Below are 19873 nucleotides of genomic sequence, written 5' to 3'. Positions count from 1 at the left end.
CTTTTGGTTATTGAGAAGAAGTTGTTTAAAGGTTTTTAAAATATTTGACCCCTGTGACCTTGAATATAGGTCAAGGTCATTCTTTTGAACAAACTTGGTAGCCCTTCATTCTAGCATGTTACTGGTCAAATATCATTAGCCTAGGCCTCTTAGTTATTCAGAAGAAGTTGTATAAAGATTTTTTAAGACAATTGACCCCTGTGACCTTGAAAATGGACAAAGGTCATTCATTTGAACAAACTTGGTAGCCTTTCATCCCAGCATGTTACTAGTCAAAAATCATCACTCTGGGCATTTTGGTTATTTAGAAGAAGTTTTTTAAAGTTTTAAACATATTTGACCCCTGTGACCTTGAAAATAGGTGAAGGTCATTTATTTAAACAGACTTGGTAGCCCTTTATCCTAGTTTGCTTCTGGCCAAATATCATCACCCTAGGCCTTTTGGTTATTAAGAAGAAGTTGTTTAAAGTAAAATATTGATGCCGGACGACAGTTCTGTAGATGTCTGTTCAATTCAACTAAAATGTTCTGTAGATGACTGTTCCATTTAAACCAAACTGTTCTGTAGATGACTGTTGAATGTAACCAATATGTTCGGTAGATGACTGTTCAATTTAACCAAGTTTTGTAGAGGTCTGTTCATTGTAACCAAAATGTTCTGTAGATGACTGTTCAATGTAACCAAATGTTCTGTAGATGACTGTTCAATGTAACCAGCTTGCTGTTTGGGATTTCCTCTTTGTAATATATTCCTTCCAAGGGATTCTTTCTTTTTACTTTTTCTTCAAGCAGATGGTTCCATGACTATTACCTTTTATGCCGTTAAGGGATACTCCCCTTTGCTAGTATTTATAGGAGTAATGGATCCACCCATCTGTTATCAATTAATTAAATATAACAAAGCATTATGTTCATTTCTATTTTTTAATATTGAACACTGAAAGCTGCTGAGATTATTTTTTAAATAGATGCATTCTAGGAGCATGGCTACAGAACATTGTTTACAAACACCACAAACAACACTATCTCTCGTAAAGTTGTAATCACAAGACAACTGATAGTCCACCGGACACCGACAAAAACAGAAGCAGGCCACTTCACAATTATATACAGGTCTATCTTTATAAACTTTAGAAAACTAAACTTGAAATAACACTTTCATATAAACACTGGGTACAGTTGTTTACAAATAAAAAATTAAGAGTTCACTCTGAAATATGATTGGAAGATTTTTTTCCCTATATACCCAGGTAGTATTTTTTTCACAGTTGCCTACTGGCTTGTTCCTATATTTTAAAAGAGTTCATATATTAATTTAGCGTGGCTTAATGATATAACATTTATTATCAAACAGAACATGTCAGCATTATTCAGCTGCTTTTTCACTTCTTATTCACAGAAGATTTTCACTGATTACCATATTATCCCTTTCACCCCTATGTAACTTTAGTAGACTTTACCATGCATTGATCTAGATGAGTCCATTATGGTCTACAGTGGTGAAAGGGTTATTTATATATCATAATAATATTACTAGATTTATACACAGCAAAAAACTGAAAGCAAGGATTCACATCTTTAAATGTCTATCCTGACACTAAATGTACAGGTAAAAACAGCCGATGATATCATTAATTAACATCTCTAAGCTGTCAATTAGTAGGTCAAGGTCACATGATGTCAATGGTCAACAAGAGGCTTATATGGCCTGTAGGTTATCATTTACAACGAATGCTGAAGATCTATGGCAGTGGTTTGAACTTTGACCCCCTAGGTGTTGGTCATTAGTCCAATCTATAGACACAGAACATGCCACTAAGTGACTGACTTAACTAAAACATGATTGTCAGTAACTCTGTATTTAACTCGCAAAATCTGAGTTTATGATGAATGACGATCAAAGGGCTCACTATTTGAACAATCTTAAATCTTCATCCTAATGATAAAATAGAAAAGGGAGCAAAATAGGCTGGTAGCAGTCCACTAATATATATATTTTAACTAAAAGTATTACAGTATGTATTATAAACATTATATACATTTGACAGAGACCCTTTGGACCAGGTAAGCTATATAAAGCTCACACACCGATATTCCTTAGTTCTGTTTGTACCTGAATACCTTTCCAGAGGCATTAACAATTAAGCTTTATGTTCCTTCTAGTTCTGTTTGTACTTGTATAGCTTCCTGCAGTCATTACAAAGTAAACATTTGTTACTTTGAGCTGTGTGTTTGTATGGCTGTCTATAGATACACAGATATTCCTTACACATAGTTTTGTTTGTATGGCTGTCTATAGATACACAGATATCCCTTACACGTAGTTTTGTTTGTATGGCTGTCTGTAGATACACAAATATTCCCCTTACACGTAGTTTTGTTTGTATGACTGTCTATAGATACACAGATATTCCCCTTACACATAGTTTTGTTTGTATTGCTGTCTGTAGATACACAGATATTCCTTACACATAGTTTTGTTTGTATGGCTGTCTGTAGATACACAGATGTCTGTAGATACACAGATATTCCCCTTACACATAGTTTTGTTTGTATGACTGTCTGTAGATACACAGATATTCCTTACACATAGTTTTGTTTGTATGGCTGTCTGTAGATACACAGATATTCCCCTTACACGTAGTTTTGTTTGTATTGCTGTCTGTAGATACACAGATATTCCTTACACCTAGTTTTGTTTGTATGGCTGTCTGTAGATACACAGAAGTCTTTAGATACACAGATATTCCCCTTACACATAGTTTTGTTTGTATGACTGTGTGTAGATACACAGATATTCCCCTTACACATAGTTTCGTTTGTATGACTGTCTGTAGATACACAGATATTCCCCTTACACATAGTTTTGTTTGTATGACTGTCTGTAGATACACAGATATTCCCCTTACACATAGTTTTGTTTGCACTCACAAGGATTTTAGTAGATTTTACAGATTGCACAGATGTTCCTTAAAGTTTTGTTTGCGTTTGTACGACTTTCCGCAGATTTTACACAGGAAGGGGCGGTGATCGGAGTGACTGACCATGTGGGAGTTAAGATTACTCTTATGAGGGAACACCCTCCCACAAATGTCACACTCGTGCACACCTGCCCCGTCAGAATGTGTGACCTTTCTGTGGCCTTTTAATCCACCAGCTGATTTGAAGCCCTTGCCACATTCAAAACAAAAGAGCGAGAACTCTGTGCCATGATTAACAAGCATGTGCTCTTTGAGCAGATCTCTCTGAGAATAGGAATGCAGACAGATGTTGCAGCCGTATTTCCGTACGTCCTGTTCTTCCTTCTTCTCCTGGCCCTCTTCAACATCCCAGTCAGGTCCCAACTTCTGGATCCGACTGTCCTTTGCCCCTATGGATATAAACAAGAGGAGCGTGACTATAGCAACAGGATATGAGAAACAAAACATCAACCTTCCCATCAGTATAAGCATCAGTTCTCGAAAACCTCGACAGACAGCATCAGTTCAATGTCACCATGGAGTAAAATATATCAGACTACATATCATCAGGTCACATGACTGTACAGCAGACATCATAAGGTCACATGACTGTACAGCAGATATCATAAGATCACACAATCATAAAGCAGATATCATTTAGTCACATGATCAAACAGCAGATATCATTAGGTCGCAGATATTATTAGGTCACATGATTGTAAAGACAGTATCAGGTCACATGACCATACAGCAGACATCAGGTCACATGATCATATAGCAGACATCAGGTCACATGACCATACAGAAGATCTTACGACAACAGTCATACTATTGCCAGACTATTATCAAGTCACATGACAGGAAGCAAATAAAGGACTTAATACAGTTACCCAGAGACTCTCACTGGGATGAGTTTATCATGTTCTGGTTGCTCATAGCAACAACTACCTGTTGTAACCTTTGATTGTACTATAACATTCTCACATCATCATGTTAATTAGTTTGACTGTCCAAAGAAAATCAAGAACTTATCATGTGATGTTAGGACGGATGAACAATTAATATCTACGATTCTGCGAAAACGACTTACGCTATTCAGGAAAGCAGATGTGGTGTCTGAGCTGGTGTTTGTGTTTGAATGATTTCATACAAGTCAGGCAGCTGAAAGAACGCACATCTGAGTGGCGACGCATATGTACCTCAAGGTGACTTTTCCGCGCGACACATTTGCCACACACTTCACAACTAAATTTCTGTTTGCCAGACCCGTGGTAGATTTTTTGGTGGTCACTGAACCCGCTGACAGACTTGAAGCCTTTCCCACATAGCAAACAGAACTCTTGGTAGTCGTCTTTGTGCAGTGATAGAATATGTCCCCGCAAACTTTCCATGTCGGGGAAAAATTGGATAATCTTGCAGATTTGACAGGCAAACTGTGTTCTCTCAGTGTGGGATGGTACAAACATTGACAAGCCCGCACTGTCAGAGGGGGACAAACCTATGGAAAACAAAAGACGAAAACTTCTCTTAGTTATCTATTGATTGTTATACATTCCGTACATAGGTATACTTTTCATTCCATCCTTTTTGTGTTGCCAATGGGCCAGTCGAACATTCTTAACATGCACACATAAAAACTTGTTTGTAGCAAAAGGTAAATAGCATGTACTGCTTGGAGACAAACATAAAATGTGAGATTTTGTAAACAAATCTTTATTGCATGTATGAGTAACTAGCATGTATTTGTAGACAAATGCAAATAACTTGTATTTAGGTAGAAATTTCAAGATTTTGCCTCATGCCTCATACCATGAGATTGGGCATGTATGAAGACAAACACAAAATATGTGTATTTATAGACAAATACAATTATGGTATAATTGTATGTAAACAGAGTGTGTATACAGAAAAAAAGGTATTATTTGGCACTGTTCACTTGGTGATTCGGGTTTCATTTAACATCATTGAAACCTTCAATGCTACGCTGCCATTGACATTGGCGTAGCAAATCCATTTTCGGAGTTTATGATTACAGGGGGTCGAGTGACACTCCCATAGCTGGGGAGAAAAGAATTCTATTAGGCCCTAGAAGCAATATTTTGTATTTTGGGACCTCCTTTTAGTCAAATTATATTAACAAGTAAAACCCAACTTTTTATATGAATAATATAAAATTTTGTACTTCACTAAGTAGCTTTTGATTGAGAATTCTACATTTTAAACCTTCAAATGTTTTCAATGTTTTTCAAAAGGATTGACCTTCATTTTGACGGCGTATATGGTAGTATGAACGCATAGGCAACGAACATAGTCCATGGTGCGTGTAAGCGCTCTATAAAGAATATGTTTGTTGCCAACTGCGTTCATACTACCGTATACGCCATCAAAATTAAGGTCAATCCTTATATTTACATTCAAAAATTATTTAAATACTACATAACGCAAGAAAAAAGTAGAAGCGGGTTGCCACCATGGTAACTACGGTAGCCGTGGTTGCTAGGACAATATAGTTCCAGTGAATCTAAATCCATATATGAGAAATTTAGAAAATATGCAGTGAACAACACTATTTGTTTCCTGTCATGGTTTTTTTATTTGAAATTAAGCTATGTGAGAAGCCCTTCAAACTTTTCTATTCATTTACAATGGTTATCATGTACACGCAATGACACACTGCTCATGGAGCGATGCAGTCGAATGTTTCAGAACGAAGCAGCCATTGTTGACATTACTGCCAAAGAAATTTGAATGTGCATCCATGGAATAAGAAGTTTGTCAGCATTCTTTTTATGTTTTTTAAGGAATATGTTCTTTGTATCTAGATGGTGAATGAACCAAGCATTGGTTGTCATTGGACTGTTATCTTGCTGAAGCGTGAACGGCGCCATATTTAAAGAAAGTATCAATCCACTGAGCCTTTTTTCACTGCGTACACGCTAATTTATACAGTCAGAGTTTACTAAGCTGAAGAAGGGAGACGTGTAAATATATAGACATATCAACACTATTTTATCAGACTGAAGTTTTCAAGAAGATTTTATTTTATTCTTTCCTTTTTATGATTGATACAGACGGTCCATATTAATCATAAACAAGAGTATCTCGGGGCGGAACAATATACGCCCGTCGAATGTCATATAGTGTTATATACTTTCTTACATTGAAATAAGATCTGCATTATTTTAAGAGTGGTTAGCTGATATGCTATAAAAAATGAAGAAGAAAATCTTCGGACAAAAAAACAAATACTGAAATGAACAAAGGGCATTAACTTTTGCAAAAATCGTTGAATCAAAACTCTTTTAAGGGAGACACAACTTCATATCATGATTGTAATGTATACGAAATTTCAAAGAAATCCGTCAAAAATTGTAGGAGGAGATCTCTCCGGACAAAAAAAACAAATACTGAAATGAACAAAGGACAATAACTTTTGGAAAAATTGTCAAATCAAAATTCTTTTAAGGGAGACACAACTTCATATCATGATTATAATGTATACCAAGTTTCAAAGAGAACGGTCTAAAAATGTAGGAGGAGATTGCCAGACAAACAAAGGTTTACGCCGCCGGACAACCCCATACCATAATAAGACGGGCGTATAAAAAGAAACAAATACAAATATATGATTAAATTTTTGTGTGTGTGTATATATGCTTGAGCATACAAGCGTACATGTATGCTACGCCACTGATTGGTACTGTGCTACGTCACTGATTGGTACTGTGCTACGTCACTGATTGGTAGTGTCTTGTTTTAATGTATGGACAATTATCACCAGCATGTTGGTGGCTCCGATTGTTAAAATCACAGAGACAGGGGACGTTTCTTTTTGTAGAGTGTAGCAGAGTCAATATCTAACTAGAAACTGACAGGTCAGCAAGGCCCTGTCATGTGCTTGACTGACTCCTCAATCCCAGTCTATTATTAGTAACAGAAATCTAGACCTTGACCTTAAAAACGTTTTAAAACCCTAATGCACATCTACATATCATAGTAAATCATCATGTCAAATTTCAGAAAGATCAGTGTTTCGGTTTCCAAGATAATCTCCTGAAACAAGAGTGTGGATGGACAGACAGACAGACAGACAGACACTGTGATTACTATAGGGATGCTTATATGTAGGTCTGTCACATTATATCGGAAAACAGGTATATCGCATATACAAGGGTATATCGTATCGTACCACATTACAGAGATGAAATATTGCTATATCGCAATATTTTTCAAAAGCATATTTTTATGTATCTGCTTGGTGTTTTTACTTTGCAAATTACTACAAATTCTAACAGATATGCCAATAAGCATAAAGCATATCATATCTGATTAAGTTTGATAACATTCTTAAAAACAACTTATTATAAAATTGAGCACATCCTTCCTATGACATATTATATCGGGATACGTATCACAATATGGTGGTCGGGTGGTGCAGTGATAGCGCACTTTCCTTTCACCAAGCAGCCGGGGTTCGATTCCCCGATCGGACGTGAAGAGGTATGGGGCCATCTGCCCGACCACGTGGGTTAAAGTTTATATTTTATATATATCGCAATATATTCATTCTGTATAACAACACATCGTGATGCACTCTGGACGTATTGTGACACTCCTACTTATGTGTATGTAAATGGGATACTTTACGGTTGGCTGACCTTCAGACAACAGCGTGCTGCCATAATGGTTGCCAGTAAACACATACATGTGATAACGTTATGTAATGATTGTATCAGACAGTCACATGTTCTTTAATGTATAACATTATTCAAGTTTCAGCCACCTAGCTCCGATACATTTTTCAAATATGAACTTCCATATAACTGTCTTTTTAAAAAATAATATAATTACACATTGAAATTCAAAGTCAACACAGTTTTAATATTAAAATCTAATTTTACTTACACCTGACTGGACATCTTGTAATATTGGATAGGATTGTAAAACCCCAAAAGCTGGCTCTCTCTAGCCTTAACCTAGACTTTGACAACACGGTGTCAGGTCCATAGCTAAGTGGAACTTGAGAAGCTTAAAAACGGTCTCCAACCCTATTTGCTCCTGCCTCTGTCTTTTTTTCTGTTCCAAAATTCTTCAGCCATTCTGGAGTACAAAAACTGTAGGTTTCTAAAGGAAAAGTTGACAGATGGACAACCAGTATAACCTCACGATAGTGAGTTAAAAATAATCTATACAGCGGTCATTTGGTCAGTGATGGACCATATATGTTGTGATAAGATGAACTGGTTTATACTCTCTATTGTGTTTCGAGACATAACAAATTCAGTAGATTTTGAACACCGTTTATTATACCAAGAAAAACTATACAAGTGAAGCATGGAAACATTAATGTTTGTGTTCCTTAGAATTGATGACATAGGAGGCAAGCGTGGACTACACCAAGGACGTCGTTCCGTGGACCGCAGTAGCTGTGACAGCCTGTCTGCATCTGAGGAGCTGTCCGACCTCGGAGCGTTACCTGGATGGGCAGGACTTTAGAATCTCCGAGGGCCTGGTAAGTGCCAACTTACCCCTCACATCGACCGAACACCGACTTCGTCAGTGAAGTGTAGACGTTTACCATGTAAAACAGGTAAAACACATCAACCAACCAACCAATCTGATGACATATCAGGTAAACTAGATAGTACGAAATATGATGTACTGTTCCACTATATACACACTACTCTCACTCCTATCTAGGGGGTATGTTTCTGTTTCATTGCTCCAGTAATTGTTGAGTTAAAGGTCTCTGTACCCCACATCTTTGATCTGTAGACAAACTATAACACAAGGCTCTATATGGTTGCCATTGCCTACAAAACAAGTAATGTAAACTTCCTTGTCTCTACCAAACCAAAAGTTTGCCAATCTTTGATATATTTTCTAATATCAGAAATGCCCGATTTTCACATGGATAAACAGGAATGAAGTCACACGGGTTTTCCTATATACACTGATAGATATGAAACTACAATCACAGTAACAAAACTTTAAAGACAATGTGTTTTCCTCCGCACAGATCTTACTGTAATCGTAAACAGACATGCTCCTTCAGTGTGGTAGCATACTTGTACGATTTACCACACCTGTCACACGTGAATGGGCGGTCGTCGGAGTGCGTGTGAAGGTGGTGTTTGAGACTGCTGTTGTCGATGAAGACCTTGCCACAAATCTGACAAGTCTTACAGTCCACACCTCCCTGATGTACCAACTTGTCGTGTTTCTTGTGACCATGGTAGGACCTGAACAATTTGCCACACTGGTAACAGATGTATTTGTACTGCGTCCCGTGACACGACCACACGTGGTCTCGTAAGCCCTCTTTACCTTGACAAAGAACCAGACATAATCCACAACCGTAAACGTTTTGGCCTACATGGCCATGACCTGAGGAAAATACAGGTCCTTGGCCTAAATTTGATGTTGTATTGCCTTGACCTTGACTCGTTGGATTGACCAGTCCTTGACTTTGACCTTGCGATGCAGCAATTCCATGACCTTGACTTAAAGATTGGTCCAAATTTCTTGGTGCAGACATCACTGACGACTTTGCATATGACTTAGCCTCAGACGGTCGGAGATCCAGCAGGGTTCCTTTGATTGGAGGACCAGCATCACCTGACCAAAGACAAGGGTCAAACACTGTCATATCATGCCAAACATTGGAAAATATAGGTCAAGGTCAGGAAAATAAACATATCATTACAACGACACATATCACACAGAGGCTAGGCGAAACAGTGATGTCATATATCAGGACCGCATGCTCATTAACCATACAGATATATGTCCATCACGTCCTTGGGCATGATCATCAGTTATTAGTAAAAATCACACGACAACGTATTTGTGTTGTATGAGTTGTATAAAGCAATTAATTTATGCACATGTGTAATACTTTTTAAGCCCAATAATGATAACTAAAACTGAGGATTTTAAATAAAATCCATCAAAAACAATATAATAGGCGGTTGGACCCTCGCCTATTATATGTACATATTCGATACCAATCGTCCTGCAGTATCCACTCTCGGAGCGAAGCGCCCCGCTCATCAACCCATCTATACAACCAAAAGACTTGGCTCTACACTTTTTTGTTAAAAGCTGCTTTTGCTTTTGTCCCATTCATTATTTTTTTATCATTATTTTTTTTATCAGTATTACTAACTACTATAATTATGCAAGTAGGATCAGGGGGATTTTTTATTCAGAGAATGTTTTTTTCATTTGATTTGAAGTAAAGCAGGTTGATTTAAGCACATTATATTTGTAAAACTTTGTCATTCAACAGTTCAATGCTTATATTTACCATTTTTGGAGTATTTTGTAAAGAAATTTCAACCTGCTTAATCAAATTCAGCATTTAGTTCAAATAAGTGTTTGTATTGTGTATGTTTGTTCAATAAATGGCACAGCCATCTCCTAAGATGGTCAGTGGTATCTAACATTACAAGTAAGACGTTTACATGTAGTCCATAGCATTTACAGTGTATATGAATGCCATTTGAACTTGTTATGGTTATACAGTGGCAGTGCCACAGAGTGGTAAATTTATATAAATAGATCCTTATTGTTTATTACAATTTCTGTCTGTCACTGGAACGTTGGAAGTAGTCTTCAGTTTAGGGTATCAGCATCACTTCTTCATATTGACTTGTACAGAGACACCTTTATCTGGCCATGAGTGGGACATACTGTTTTCCTTCCCATTGCTTTTACACCAAGGACTATCAATCCTGGTTCTTATATATATATGAAGTCATTATTGATGTTCCTCTCGCACTTATTGATCAAATATTTCATGTTATAGACCTGCTTCTACCTGGAGTAGGAGATTGATCGTGCGAGGGAAACATAAGTACAACTTATTGTAAAGTCACTGTGCTTATATTTGAACGACTACTGTTAACATCCACAACTGCTGTGTCAGTAGGGAAATATCAAGGTACATGTTTACGACTACTGCATAAAAACAACAACAAATACAGTAGGTACGCTTCAACTCCAATTTTAATTACAACAAAAATAACAGGACAAGTATGAATATCGGTTAATTAACGCAACCAATCAACTCCATCGTTATCTACAGGCCTGCTCGTGATCATTTCAGGCTTTCTCAGCTCAACGAACCATGAAAATAATAAAGAAAATCCATTTCTCTGGAAAAACATAACATAAAAGGTTGATCCTAGTTTTTATCTTATGATTATCCACTGGAGTCCCAGAACATACAAGCTGAATGTTTGAATACATTTTGATTAAAGGTTCACATTACAGTGTCATTAGGCTGGTGAAAGTTTCACCATAATTTTTCACCTGGCTGTTGAAAGTTGCACCATACTACATCGCCTTGCTGGTAAAAGTTTCACATTTAAATGTTGGTAGGCTGGTATTAGTTTTACCTTTAAATGTTGATAGGCTGGTGAAAGTTACACATTAAAAGTGTTGCTAGGCTGGTGTAAGATGCTGCTGAAAGACTCAGATCACGATATAATTAATGTTTGTACCCTCAGTACCAGACATAACATAACTCTTAGTTACATACCTTGTAGCCTTGTATAGGAAACATTACATGAACACACATTACAGTTTGTATAGGAAATCTCACATTGGAGGGAAATACAAATGATATATAAGACACATAAAACAGAAATTGAATGATAACCAATCTATAGATTATCATACAAATCCTAAGGTCATGTAAACCATCAGGTATGATGTTATGGTACCTGTATTCAACTACCAGGTGTTATGATACCTGTATACCACTACCAGGTGTTATGATACCTGTAAACCACTTCCAGGTATAGTGTGAAGATACCTGTATACCACGGTAAGGTGATGTCATGATACCTGTATACCACTACCAGGTGTTATGCTACCTGTATACCACTCCCAGGTGTTATGATACCTGTATACCACTACCAGGTGGTATGATACCCGTAAACCACTTCCAGGTGTAGTGTGAAGATACCTGTATACCACGGTAAGGTGATGTCATGATACCTATATACCACTACCAGGTGTGGTGTCAACATACCTGCATACCATTACCAGACGTAGTGTTATGATATATGTATCCACCATTAAGTGATGTCATGGTTCCTGTATACCACTACCAGGTGATGTTGTGTTACCTGTATACCACTTCCATGTGTAGTGTTATGATATCTGTATACCACCATCAGGTGATGTTATGGTTCCTGTATACCACTATCAGGTGATGTGATACATGTATACCACTACCAGGTGTAGTGTTAACATACCTGTTTACCACTACCAGGTGTAGTGTTAACATACCTGTTTACCACTACCAGGTGTTATGATACCTGTATACCACTACTATGTTCAGTGTCACACATCACATCATACAGGTGTGGTAGTGGAGTGAGTTAAGGTATTTGTAGGACCTGCCACACTTATCACAGGTGTAAGGCTTGCTGTCTGCATGCTTCAGTTGATGCTGTTTCAGACTACTGTCATTAGGGAAGTTCCTACCACATATGTCACACTTCTTGTATTCACCGCCGTCTCGGTGTAGGAATTTCTCGTGTTTCTTGTAGCCTTGGTACGACTTGAACAGTTTACCACATTCGTAACAGATGTAGATATATTGGGCACCATGCACCTCCAACACGTGCCTGCGGAGCCCCTCTTTACCATCACATTTCAAAAGACATTGTCCACAACCATAAATGTTTGAACCAATATGACCTTGAACTTTTGGAGTAATCTGACCTGGACTCTGGTGGGAAATTGCATGTCCTTGACCTAATTGTTGCACTATATCTCCTGTTGAGGGCATTGCATTGGCACCTGTAGTCATTGTGTTGCCGTAGAAATTATCCATGCATGTTCCCATATCCATGATTTGACCTTGGCTTGGATCCGCTGCATCACCTGACCAAAAGACAAGGTGAAAGAATGACCTTCACTCACTATAAAACACAGGTAAAATGGGTCAAATAAGAAATCACACAACTTGAGTAAAATACATTTACACAATGTTTTGTTTAGTGCAATGTATATTTTATTATACCAAGTATATCTCTGTCAAAACCAGAAAAAAATATCTTCAATGAGTACTAATTTAAATATTTGATATGGTAGGGAGTCTTTCACAAGCCGCATCTGAATTATTCATTAGTTGGATGAGTTTGATAGTTGATGTAGACAAACACACGCTTTGGACACCAATGACACAGCATCTGATCTAGTGATAAAGTCACTTTCATCTTACACACAGCCTAACTGTCACGTCTGTCTGATCAAACATCACAGTAATACTAGTACTTTATCTTAACCCTTAAACCCCTACGTAACTTTAGAAGACTCTACCATGCATTGATATGGATCAGTCCATTATGGTCTACAGTGGTGAAGGGGTTAACTAGCATAGTGGATACTAGTACTTTATCTTAACCCTTACACCCCTATGTAATTTTAGTAGACTCTACCATGCATTGATATGGATCAGTCCATTATGGTCTACAGTGGTGAAGGGGTTAACTAGCATGGTGGAGCGTGATGCAATGACAAACAAGTTCTGTAATCAAGATAGAATGTAACACTATGACCTGCACCTCCATTGCTCATATCATCCTTGAACAAGAGAGAGATTAAAACACTTTGGTTGAACATATTTTTGAAAATCTGTCAGTTATTTCATTTTACAGAAGGTAAAATCTGTCGAGTATTTACTGAAAAAAATCTGCCAGATATTCACAGTAAATAGATCTCAAATGAAAGAGAGAATAAAACATGGGACAAGTACATTTAGAGACAGGCAAGGGGAAAAGAGCAAAAGTTTTCAAAAGAAAAGACATCTGTGCTCAATCAACAAACTAGTATTTGGACACTGAACCTATCTGTATCTGTATAGACCGACTATGTGTCAGGACCACACATTATATATACATCGACTGTGTGTCAGGACCACACATTATATATACACTGACTGTGTGTCAGGAGCACACATTATATATACACCAACTGTATTTCAGGACCACACATTATATATACACAGACTGTGTGTCAGGACCACACATTATATATACACCAAATATGTGTCAGGACCACACATTATATATACACCAACTGTGTGTCAGGACCACACATTATATATACTCCAACTGTGTGTCAGTACCACACATTATATATACACGGACTGTGTGTCAGGACCAGACATTATATATACACCAAATATGTGTAAGGACCACACGTTATATAAACACCAACTGTGTGTCAGTACCACACATTATATATACACGGACTGTGTGTCAGGACCAGACATTATATATACACCGCCTGTGTGTCAGGACCACAAATTATATATACACAAACTGTTTGTCAGGACCACACATTATATATACACAGACTGTGTGTCATGACCAGACATTATATATACACCAAATATGTGTCAGGACCACACGTTATATAAACACCAACTGTGTGTCAGTACCACACATTATATATACACGGACTGTGTGTCAGGACCAGACATTATATATACACCAAATATGTGTAAGGACCACACGTTATATAAACACCAACTGTGTGTCAGTACCACACATTATATATACACAGACTGTGTGTCAGGACCAGACATTATATATACACCAAATATGTGTAAGGACCACACGTTATATAAACACCAACTGTGTGTCAGTACCACACATTATATATACACCGACTGTGTGTCAGGACAACACATTATATATAAATGGAATGTGTGTCAGGACCACACATTATATATACACCAACTGTGTGTCAGGACCACACATTATATATACCCTGACTGTGTGTCAGGAGCACACATTATATATACACCAACTGTATTTCAGGACCACACATTATATATACACCAAATATGTGTCAGGACCACACATTATATATACACCAACTGTGTGTCAGACCCGCACATTATATATACACAGACTGTGTGTCAGGACCAGACATTATATATACACCGCCTGTGTGTCAGGACCACAAATTATATATACACAGACTGTTTGTCAGGACCACACATTATATATACACAGACTGTGTGTCAGGCCCACACATTATATATACACCAAATATGTGTCAGGACCACACATTATATATACCCCAACTGTGTGTCAGTACCACACATTATATATACACCGACTGGGTGTCAGGACCACACATTATATATACACCGACTGTGTGTCAGGACCACACATTATATATACATGGAATGTGTGTCAGGACCAGACATTATATATACACCGACTGTGTGTCAGGACCACAAATTATATATACACAGACTGTTTGTCAGGACCACACATTATATATACACCGACTGTGTGTCAGGACCACACATCATATATACACCGACTGTGTGTCAGGACCACACATTATATATAAATGGAATGTGTGTCAGGACCACACATTATATATACACCGACTGTGTGTCAGGACCACAAATTGTATATACACAGACTGTTTGTCAGGACCACACATTATAAAACGTCCTGGTAATACCAACCAGACATGTTGATAAGATGTTTACACCACCCAGGTGAAACTCGTGACTGTCAGATCACCCCTTTCTCAACTTAATCATGATTACAACATAACTGCTATCAACAGTATGAAGAGTTCAATTCTAGTGCTAGTCTGATTGGCCCAAGAGGGAGAAACAGTCCTTAATTAAGACCTCTTTCTATTTTACATTTCTTCAATCATGTAGTCAACTTCTCCTGACATTAGTATGTGGAGGAAGCTTATAATTGATTGCCAACAATGTAAATCACACTTGTTGGATTGTCAAGGTTTGTAGTTACGTTCAATTCCCAGAACACAGGTTTGGGTCTTAAGGTTGTGGATAAACTTGTAGTACACAGGTGTGGGTCCTAAGGCTGTGGATGAGCTTGTTGCACACAGGTGTGGGTTCTAAGGTTGTGGATGAACTTGTTGTACACAGGTGTGGGTTCTAAGGCTGTGGATGAACTTGTAGTACACAGGTGTGGGTTCTAAGGCTGTGGATGAACTTGTTGTACACAGGTGTGGGTCCTAAGGCTGTGGATAAACTTGTAGTACACAGGTGTGAGTCCTAAGGCTGTGGATGAACTTGTAATTCTTGCCACATTTGTCACAGGCGAATGGGCGTTGATCTGTGTGCTTCTGTAAGTGCTGTTTGAGACTGCTGTCATTGGGGAAGGATTTACCACACACCTGACACGTTTTACAGTCCTGACCGCCGCGATGACAGAGTTTCTCGTGTTTCTTATATCCTTGATACGACTTGAATAGACGTCCGCCACACTCAAAACAGATGTGTGTGTATTCTGGACCGTGGTGTGACAACACATGCATCCTCAATGCCTGTTGCCCTTGACAACCTGTCAGACACAGAGCACACGCAAATGTACCTAAATCTAGTGGCCTTTGACTTTCACCTTCTTTTGTTACAACATTGGAGTGGCCTTGACCTTTGTACTGTCCGCTATATCCGGACTGGGACGCATGCTGCACTGCAGTGAAGGAGTCTTTGGAATTGTTTTCTGTGCCTGATGGGAAATGTATGAGCTGTTCCAGTCTTGAATCAGAAGCATCACCTAACCAAAGACAAAGTGTTGAAATGACCTTCAGTCACAAAGAATACACACACAGGTCAAATAAAGGTCTAGACCAAGAATGAAATTTAGTGAAAAATATAAAATAGTATCACTAAATGACTAGAATACTATTGTGGCATATAGTAGTTCACGCAATGTCTTAAAGGAAATAGCATATTTCCGAGATTATCGAAGGAGACTTTTTTTCCTAGCTGTCTGACGGGAGGCTTGCCAGGTTAATGTTCCAATGATTTACACTAAGCACAGAACTGTTCTGGACTGGTCGTCAGTGGAAACGATGAAGGAACAGATAACTGAAATTCTCTGATATTCTTTGAAAGAACCTCAAACATGACTTTAAAGCAAGGCTAGATTGTTATCCTGCTATATCATTTACTTCAACAAAAATTAGTAAATCATTTGATGTCATTCAATCATCGTGAGCAAAGGAGCCGATTCCAGCACTGGAACTGTCAACAACTACTGACCTGGAATGTGAAGTGGCTTGTTACATTAAGTGCTTTATTATACATCTGTGCTGGTATATGTATAACTGTATGTTTGTCCCCATTGGTTACAGTACATAGTTCAAGGTCCCATTCACTCATGATCAGAAGTTCAAGGTCATTCAACTTCAGGTATAATTGGAGTGTAAGTTAAGAACAGGTGTACTAGACGTTCCTTCCTTTCTCATCATTTATGAAAGATGACATAGTTACTTGTATCACATTCTTATGGAAACGTCCTGGTATGTTTTACAGTTTTTAGTATGGTGAACCGTCCTGGTATGATTTACAGTTTTTAGTATGGCGAAACGTCCTGGTATGTTTTACAGTTTTTAGTATGGTGAAACGTCCTGGTATGTTTTACAGTTTTTAGTGTGGTGAAACGTCCTGGTATGTTTTCCAGTTTTTAGTATGGTGAAACGTCCTGGTATGTTTAACAGTTTTTAGTATGGTGAAACGTACTGGTATGTTTTACAGCTTTTAGTATGGCGAAACGTCCTGGTATGTTTTACAGTTTTTAGTATGGTGAACCGTCCTGTTATGTTTTACAGCTTTTAGTATGGTGAAACGTCCTGGTATGTTTTCCAGTTTTTAGTATGGTGAAACGTCCTGGTATGTTTTCCAGTTTTTAGTGTGGTGAAACGTCATGGTATGTTTTACAGTTTTTAGTATGGTGAAAGGTCCTGGTATGTTTAACAGTTTTTAGTGTGGTGAATATTTTACAAGCACCATACACTACAATAGATATGCCAATATTTAGGATATCACAATCTCCTCTTAAACTACCGCCACCTCCTAACACTGAACCACTGACATCTACTTTTAAGATAAAGGTCTTACACAGTAAGAAATCCTTTTCAAATTCAAGAATACCCAAGAAAAGCACAATCTCCATTTTATCCAAACTTTGAAGATGTAGGTCTGTAGTAAGCTTATCTCCTGGTGGTAATCATAACTTATTTTGAAAGTGAGGATTTAAATTCCAGCCTTGATAAATAAGTGTTCAAAATCGGAAGAAAAAAAAAGTAATAATTATATATAAATTACCATTTCTAAAATCACAAACAAAACAGTCACAGTTGTCTTTTCACGACAAACCTATAAATATATATAAATCAAACACCCATTACAGGTATATCACCATAGGAAGTATCATACCTTTTCTATAGGACTGATTGCTTTATATTAATCACATGACAGGGAAATAAAACAAGGTGGTTCCCTCACACGCATGAGTTTCCCCTGTCATATTTTCTTTATTCAGAGAGAAAATTAGACAAAAGCCACCACACCTGAGTTCAGAGTGACTGAAGCAGACGACAACAATGGTACGTCAATCTAATCATCTTTTTACTGTTGTGGTTTTATTTGTTTCATTTTGCCATAATAAAATATTGGTTTTGCTAGTAGTAGGGAAACATTTTTTTGTGTGTTCCCTTCATTAATCTTGTTTCGTTATCACTAACATATCAATCTCGGGACAAGAAAGAATCGTGTTTACCTACAAGAAGGCCAATTAATGTTTAATAGAGCTCATAGTTTTTCAAAGAAGCAGTTCTGTATCAAAATGTTTTAGCCAACACAAGAATGATCCTTCAGTGTGTTTCTGTATTTATATGATTTGCCACACTTGTCGCAGCTGAAAGGTCTTTCATCAGTGTGCTTCAATCTGTGTTGTTTTAGACTACTGTCATCAGGAAATGTCCGGCCACAAATCTCACACGATTTACAATCGACACCTCCACGATGGTACAACTTCTCGTGTTTCTTGTAACCTTGGTAGGACTTGAACAGTTTACCACACTCGTAACACAGGTGTGTGTACTGGTCGCCATGACACAACAATACATGATCACGGAATTCCTCTTTACCGCGACAACACACTAAGCACAATCCACATGCAATATTGCCTTGACCTTGACCTTCATTTCCATGCCCTTGAATGAATTGAGGCTGAAATCCTGCTGCTTGTGTCATCGGTGCAACTGTACTATTGTTCTCATAGAAATTATCCACATACGTCCCGAGGTCCATGGCGGATCCCTGGCCTGTATTCCTGACGTCACCTGACCAAAAGACAATGTGAAACCTTCAGCCAGTGTCAGTGATACATAGGAATAGTAAAGGCTATTTGATTTAACAGACCATTGAGGCCAAACGATTAGGTGTGCACATGTTCAGAGTTCTTTTTTTAACTAGACACAACATGCTCAGAGACTCTGTGTATTCTTACCATTACGCAAGTGTAGTGACTGTGTGCTTCAACTTCAAATGGCAGTTTTACTTGACTTTCCAGCCATTGAGAGCTAGATTTCTACATTTAGATAATAGTGAATACAGTTAATTTGTATATTATTACAAAAAACAGTCAAGGTTTGACTATTGATAACAGATCACACAATCACACAATGGCCAAGCGCTGTGTTAAATCAAATATTAACGAAAAAGATCAAGGTCTCCTGCGCAACAGACAAGGTGTATCATTTTTATTGGATACCAGATAATTGAGTTATAAATGTATATACAAATTATTTGTTGTATCTTATGAAATTGTCAAATTCCGAGTTCAAGGTCACAAGTATGTAGTTGTTCACCAAATTATCTTATCTTATGAAGGTCGAAGTCTGGGTTCAAGGTCACAACTAGTTGTTAACCAAATTGTTTTATCTTATGAAGGTCGAAGTCTGGGTTCAAGGTCACAATTAGTTGTTCACCAAATTGTTTTATCTTATGAAGGTCGAAGTCTGGGTTCAAGGTCACAAGTGTGCAGTTGTTCACCAAATTAGGGTTCAAGGTAACAAGTGTGCAGTTGTTCACCAAATTATTT

At 37.7% G+C, this 19873-nt stretch overlaps 1 protein-coding gene across 11 annotated transcripts in view; it reads right to left on the bottom strand.

Moving 5' to 3' along the window:
- Window positions 1-19873, bottom strand: part of LOC110459976 (zinc finger protein Gfi-1-like) — a 106934-nt gene that overhangs the window by 23640 nt on the left and 63421 nt on the right. The window contains exons 5-6 of one of the 11 annotated variants that reach the window (XM_021512639.1): window positions 4051-4458; window positions 3288-3370 (exon numbers count right to left, since the gene is read on the bottom strand). The exons of 5 other annotated variants lie outside the window; for them this stretch is intronic. In XM_021512639.1, the coding sequence (XP_021368314.1) occupies window positions 4052-4458 (407 nt within the window). In that variant the 3' untranslated portion in view covers window positions 3288-3370; window position 4051. Of the gene's footprint in view, window positions 1-2788; window positions 3371-4050; window positions 4459-8261; window positions 9579-10952; window positions 12861-15768; window positions 16541-18390; window positions 19113-19873 lie in introns of those variants that run through there. 5 more of the 11 variants (XM_021512635.1, XM_021512595.1, XM_021512603.1 and 2 more) reach the window with 5 other exon arrangements.

This window comes from Mizuhopecten yessoensis, unplaced genomic scaffold (assembly GCF_002113885.1).
Source record: "Mizuhopecten yessoensis strain PY_sf001 unplaced genomic scaffold, ASM211388v2 scaffold10275, whole genome shotgun sequence".
NCBI classification, from domain to species: Eukaryota; Metazoa; Mollusca; class Bivalvia; order Pectinida; family Pectinidae; genus Mizuhopecten; species Mizuhopecten yessoensis.
Note: the sequence above shows the minus strand (reverse complement) of the source record. Positions and strands in the feature narration are given on the sequence as shown.